Raw genomic sequence first — 5,921 nt, forward strand, 5'->3', positions numbered from 1 at the left:
GAGCATCAAAGCAGAGAGAATGGTCGGAAAGACTGTGTTGATAAGCGAGCTGTGTGCTGGCTGGGAGGAATCCTGGTGATATTGACACCATGTGTCTGAGGTAGAGTAGTTTGCTGAAACGGGGGTTACCTGTGTGTGTGTGTGTGTGCGTGTGCGTGTGCGTGTGAGAGTACTGGGATTGTGCTGAAAGGCCCTGAGTGTGAATGATGGCGACCGTGTCGGGATCTGAAAGCTGCACGTGGCTGTGACAGGAGACGTGCACACACGTGGGTGACCATCTCTGCGTCTGGACCCGGCACCCAGTGAAACCAAACTCCTTGGCTAGTTCAAGGATCACATGATTGAAATCGAAGGACTCCCAGGATGGAGGTTCTGGACAGGGTGGCTTGCCCGGGCTTCTGTGGGCTTGGACAGGGTCAGGGAAGGGTCAGGCTTAGCTGCAGAGAAGGTGAGTTCCCAGGAGTTCACCGAGGGCTCAGGCAGGTACGAGGCCAGTGGCAAAGCGGGGACTGTGGTGCAGGGAGGCAGCCTCACCCAGGTGCTCACACACTCCCCGTGGGTTCCCAGGAGCTGGTGATGGTTCTTGCCTCATCTGGGGGCCTCAAATGATCCCTAACCCAGGAAACAGCCGACTCCGAGGGTCTGCTTTAACGGGGACCATTAAAGGGGTGCTGCCGCTCTTGGCTTTGCCAGAGGGTCCCTCTTTTCCCAGAGGCCTTACATTCATTATCTTGCCGGGACTACGGGGGCCCACATGGGTCTTTCTGCACCAGAAAGTGTGTGGGGATCATGGTGGGGAAATCCCAGATGTGTAAGACATAATCCTTTCCAAATCCACTCTCACAGCACAGCTCACTCCTACCTGTGGGCCCTCAGACGTCACCCTAACACAGGACTCGCTGGCCCCAGGGCCAGGATGCAGAGGGGGTGTGAGTAGGGAGTGCTCCCACCGCATTGGGCCGAAGGGTCGCTTCTGTCTCCAGCCAGTGGCATGTCCTGGCCCTCCTGCCTCATCTCTGCACTCCCCATCTCCCACCTACACGCCCGGAGCCCCTGCTCCAGCTCAGGTCTCGCCCCTCCACCCAGTTCCTGCTCCAGCCCCTTCCTCGCCTCATCTCCCAGGCTCTAGTCTCCCTCCCCATGAGGCAGCAGGAGGACTCTCCATTCACGGCTCCCTCGCTGCTCAAACCCTTCCCATGGCTCCCACAGATAAAGATCAAGCTCAGCCCGCTGGCCCTGCCTGAGCCCGTCAGCAGTAAGACCGGGCCTTCCTGACACAGCAGAGCTGGGAGGCTGCGAGGAGTCCTCTCCCCACCCGCAGGTGAGGAGGCGGCACCCACGCTCGTGGGTGTAGGAAACAAAGGCGGCAGAGGGAGCATGGCTTGCTTAGCGTCGCCTGGCAAGTCCCTGGCGCGGCAGGGACTAGACGCAGTCGTGCAATTCCACGTCAGCGCTGGCAGCCGACTGAGGACTCCAAGCCCAGAGGCAGATCCGGGGTGCTAGGTGCACTGAGGCTCCAGAGCAGACGAGCCCTTAGAAGCCAGGCCGCGAGGTGGGCAATGTTTCCACAAACGCACCAGGTCCCCTGGGTCTCTCTTCCTGGCGTTGGAACTGCAGCGCCCAGAGGCCCTGGCACATGAGGCGCTGAATCAGGGGACGCACACAGGGAAAGCGCCAGGAGGGGCCAGTCCATGTCCCGGCTCTGGTATAAGCTGGGACTTCTACCTCCCGGAGTCCGTCTTCCCCTCTGTAAAACGGGGACTTCATGAAGTGATGCATGTGTTTGGACAGAGGCTGGCCCAGAGCAAACAGTAAATGCACTGTTAGCGATGATGAGGGTTCCAGCTCTTCATCACTGACCTATGCTGACCGCAGTGCCTGGTGCAGGGTTGTTTAAGAACTGGAATTCTAGGATCTCGAGACCGAAGTCCCAGTCCCACCCCCACACACTAGCTGCAGGCCTCGGGCAAGTGCGCGCTCCGCTCACCGCTGAATGTGGATCGTCAGGGGATTGATCTTTTTTGGCTCTTGGGGACTTGATGATACCCTGCAGCAGGGCAGGGACAGTAAAGCACTTGGCACCAGGCTGGGATACGGTCACGCTCGGTACCATTACTGCTGATGCTGTGACTGCCCACGTCTTGGGCTTGCTGAGGGCTGGAGAGGAGAGAGGGCAACTCGGGGTGAAAACACTCCCTTGCCTGTCCTGCCAAAGGTCATCAAGTCCCAAAGACGTGGAACGGAGGTCAGGCAGGCCATGGATAGCCAACTTTTCCAGTCCAAGATATTGCAGCTCTCCATGGACTCGGGGGCTCTCAAGGAGACCTTCGAGGCGGGGAACCTGCCAGTGGTGGCCGCCAAGCTGCAGGCCACACTCCAGGCGCTGGAGAACGTCAAGCTGGACATCGGCGTCACCGGGAGAACAGGCTCGGGCAAGTCCACCTTTGTCAACGCCATCCGGGGGCTGGGAGACGAGGACCCCAACTCGGCCGGCACGGGCGTGGTGGAGATGACCGTGGAGCCCACGCCATACCCGCACCCCAAGTACCGCAACGTCAACATCTGGGACCTGCCGGGCATCGACACGCCCGCCTTCCAGGCCGACGAGTACCTGCAGCGGGTGCTGGCGGACCGCTACGACTTCTTCGTCATCATCACCTCGGACCGCTTCACGGCCGGCCACGGCCAGCTGGCCCGCGGGCTCCTGCAGCGGGGCAAGGCCTTCCACCTCGTCCGCTCCAAGGTGGACGTGGACGTGCTGGCCTCCAGCCGCCGGCGCCCCACGACCTTCTCCGAGGCGAGGGTGCTCAGCCAGATCCGGGAGGACTGCTGGCAGCGGCTGAAAGGTGAGGTGCCCCCTCCGGGGGTCCTGGGGGTGGATGGATCCTTGGGGGACTACCCGCCTCTCCCCCTTTGTCTTCCAGCTGAGACTCAGAGTGGGGAACGGGCCACCTAAGGTCACTCGGGGAGGCTGAACGAGGCCTCCCAGGGCCATGCTGCCAGCTCAGCCCATCAATGACCTACACTGGGACGGACAAGCCCTCCCGGTTCTTAGGATGGCAGATGCTCGCCCTTCAGCAGCAGCCATCGGGGACACTGAAAAGATGCAGGTCTACTACTCACAGGACCTGGCCTCACACACAGCACCCCTGGGGCCACGCAGCGAGGGCGCAGAGAGCAGTGGGCCTGGGTGCTGCTTTTACTGGGCCTCGGGTTCCGGCGTTAAATGTGAGAGCAGGAACGGAAGGCGCAGGAGGAGAAAACAAGTAACCCAGGGGGTGAGATATTGAAACCCACCAAGTTCTTTAAGACAGGGCGGGGAGCAGGCAGCTTGGTCCTCGGGGCTGGCCAGCCTGTCTATTCCAGACAGCCCTCTTTGACACGGATGCCTCCTCAGTCAAAGCTTAAGTCAGGCGCGTGAGTTACAAAAAAGCCAACATCAGGCCTCACACTCCCATTTCCTGGGCGTTGGCACTTCTCAGTCACGGCGACAGAGGCCCGATCACGTGCATTAAGGAAGGAAATAGTATGTATTGGCTTGTGTGCTAGTTGCCAGGCACGCGGTGCCACGGCTAGGCAGATGCTGGCGCCTATGGCTGGTGGCACCAACGCTCACTGAGGGCTCAGCACAGGCCACACAACTCAGTTCACGACCACAACATCCTTACCAAGTAGGTGAAACGATCACCTTAATTTTACAGACCAGCGAGGTTTGGCAACTTGTTCAAGGCCACACAGGTGGCAAGGCTCCTGCCTGAACCCAGGCAGCCTGGCCCCAGGGCCCACACTCCTCAGCCACAGGCTGTGCGGACGTCTAGCACGCGCTGGAGCCCAGGCAGCTGTCAGGCCCGCGGCTGCTCTGGCGTGGAGACCACTGAACGGTGCCCTTGCCTCCCGCAGCGGAGGGCCTGAACAGCCCCAAGATCTTCCTGCTGTCCATGTTCGAGCTGGCCAAATACGACTTCTGCCTGCTGGAGGAATCGATGGTGGAGGGAGTGGAGAGCCACAAGCAGCATGCACTCGTGGTGGCCCTGCCCTCCGTCTGCAAGGCCATCCTGGAGAAGAAGGAGGCCTCACTGCGGAAGCACGTCTGGCTGGTGGCCACGGTGGCCTGTGGCATCAACCCGAGTCCTGTGCCAGGAGTACAGGACGTGGCGTGTGACCTCGACCGGCTCACCCACGCCCTGGAAGGCTACCACCACAGCTTTGGCCTGGACGAGGACTCTCTCGTGAAGCTGGCCGAGCAGATGGGCCAGCCCCTGCACCGATTCCTGGAGGCAATACAGGGCCCGAGGGCCACGGTCACCAGGGAGCTGGTGGCGGACCTGCTGGGCCAGGCCTCCAGGGACGCCTCCATGTTCACCCAGGAGCTCCTCAATGTGCCCATCCTGGGTGCCCTGGCAACCTGCGGCATCTCCTTTGCCACCGTCTACCAGATGCTCCGCATGTCCCTGGATGCGGCGGCCGAGGATGCCCACACGCTGATCAAGACCTTCCAGAACACCAGTGAGCACAGGCTCTCAGAGAATAGCAACCAGTAACCAGCCCTCTGCCCAGGCCTGTCTGTCTCCAGGCTGGGAGGTGTGGGGATGAGGAGAAAATCAAGGTCCGACTCTCCTGACTCAGCCTGTGTGCTGTCTCGTGTTCTTGTGCTCCGGGTCTTGTGCCCTCTGGAGCCATTGCCCCCTGCCCACTTCCCCACTCTGCAACCCATCAACCAGCAGTCCCCCTGGGAAGGGGGAGGGGACGGGCCACGGATAAGAGCTCAGTTGTCTGCCTGGAGAGGCCGTTAGAAGTGCCTGGGCAGGTTGGGGGGTGGCAAAGGATGCAAAAGCATTTCTGTAAGAGGGCAGTGGATGTCACAGGGTCCTCTGAAGGATCCCAGGGCTCATTAAGGAAGGTCAGCAAGTGGCAAGGCCAGAACCTGGTCTGGGCGTCATACCTCCCAGACTGCAGCCCTCCCTGAGAGCGGCAGAGTCCCCACTTCCGGCCAGACCTTGCCTGGCCTGTGCTTTCTTCAGCTGTGCTTTTTCTTGACAGACTCCGATCCCATAACATGGACATCAGGACTCTCTGGGTCCGCCCGAGGGTGGGGGAAGCCAGGGAGACTGAGAGGGGCATGGTGTGGTGGTAGACAGATGAGACTAGCTGGGTAGACTAGAACCGACTGCTTTATGGAAGGGTGGAGTGGCATGATTTGACAGGATTAATTTGGGATATGGGTGGGGTGACCAGACCAATTCAGAGACATACTTTGTGAAATACTGAGATTATATACTGTATTTAGCTGAGCAGATGAGGGTACTAACTGAACTGTATGGTGTAATTAACTGGGGGTAGGTCTGGGTTTAAATGAAAAGTAGGGACCATTTAAAAAAATTTTAAAAAAATAATGGGAACATACCTGAGGGACCATTTTTTAAAAAGCAGATGAGGTTTATAGGGAAAGGAAGCAACCATATTTAACCAACAACAGGTTAATCATGTGCCAGGGTCTGGTCTGAGTATTCAAACATAGCCAAACTGGCTTCAGCCACGGGGAAGCACTATATTTAACCAACTGCACCTAACTAGGAACATGCTCTATTGCTAACAAGGTGATAAGCTAGGCGTTGTATTTAGGCATTTCACCAAAGGCAGGCACTACCTTCAAGTGAGAGCAGACGGTACAAGGGCAGTCAGTGACTTTTCCTATTCACAACACAGACCGAGGCCTGAGGGAAACAACACCCGTATCAGGGGCTTCCTCTCTAACTGAAACTGGTCTTCCCCTCCCAGCGCGTCTGTGACGGACACTGAATGAGGCAGAGGAAGTTCCTTCAGGCACAGGGGGTGGCCAAGGATGATCTGCCCGCGGGGTTGGGACCCAAATGTGCCCTGCTCCAGGGTGGCATGCGGGAGAAAAGAGGAGCAGCACAGCA

At 59.0% G+C, this 5,921-nt stretch overlaps 1 protein-coding gene across 1 annotated transcript; it reads left to right on the top strand.

The window, feature by feature from the left end:
* Positions 1-2,080: 2,080 nt before the first annotated feature.
* LOC118713913 (interferon-inducible GTPase 5-like) lies at positions 2,081-4,541 on the top strand. Its single transcript, XM_045578190.1, has 2 exons — positions 2,081-2,846; positions 3,901-4,541. The coding sequence occupies exons 1-2, from the start codon at positions 2,258-2,260 to the stop codon at positions 4,539-4,541; spliced, it is 1,230 nt and encodes a 409-aa protein (XP_045434146.1). The 5' UTR covers positions 2,081-2,257.
* The last annotated feature ends 1,380 nt before the right edge of the window (positions 4,542-5,921 follow it).

This window comes from Pipistrellus kuhlii, unplaced genomic scaffold (assembly GCF_014108245.1).
Source record: "Pipistrellus kuhlii isolate mPipKuh1 unplaced genomic scaffold, mPipKuh1.p scaffold_m20_p_90, whole genome shotgun sequence".
Taxonomy (NCBI): domain Eukaryota; kingdom Metazoa; phylum Chordata; class Mammalia; order Chiroptera; family Vespertilionidae; genus Pipistrellus; species Pipistrellus kuhlii.

Excerpts from the sequence above, each read along its gene's own strand:
- LOC118713913 (XM_045578190.1), top strand. The coding sequence starts at position 2,258 with ATGGATAGCCAACTTTTCCAGTCCAAGATATTGCAGCTCTCCATGGAC. Across the intron at positions 2,847-3,900 it reads CTGCTGGCAGCGGCTGAAAG|CGGAGGGCCTGAACAGCCCC; the intron begins GTGAGGTGCCCC and ends TGCCTCCCGCAG.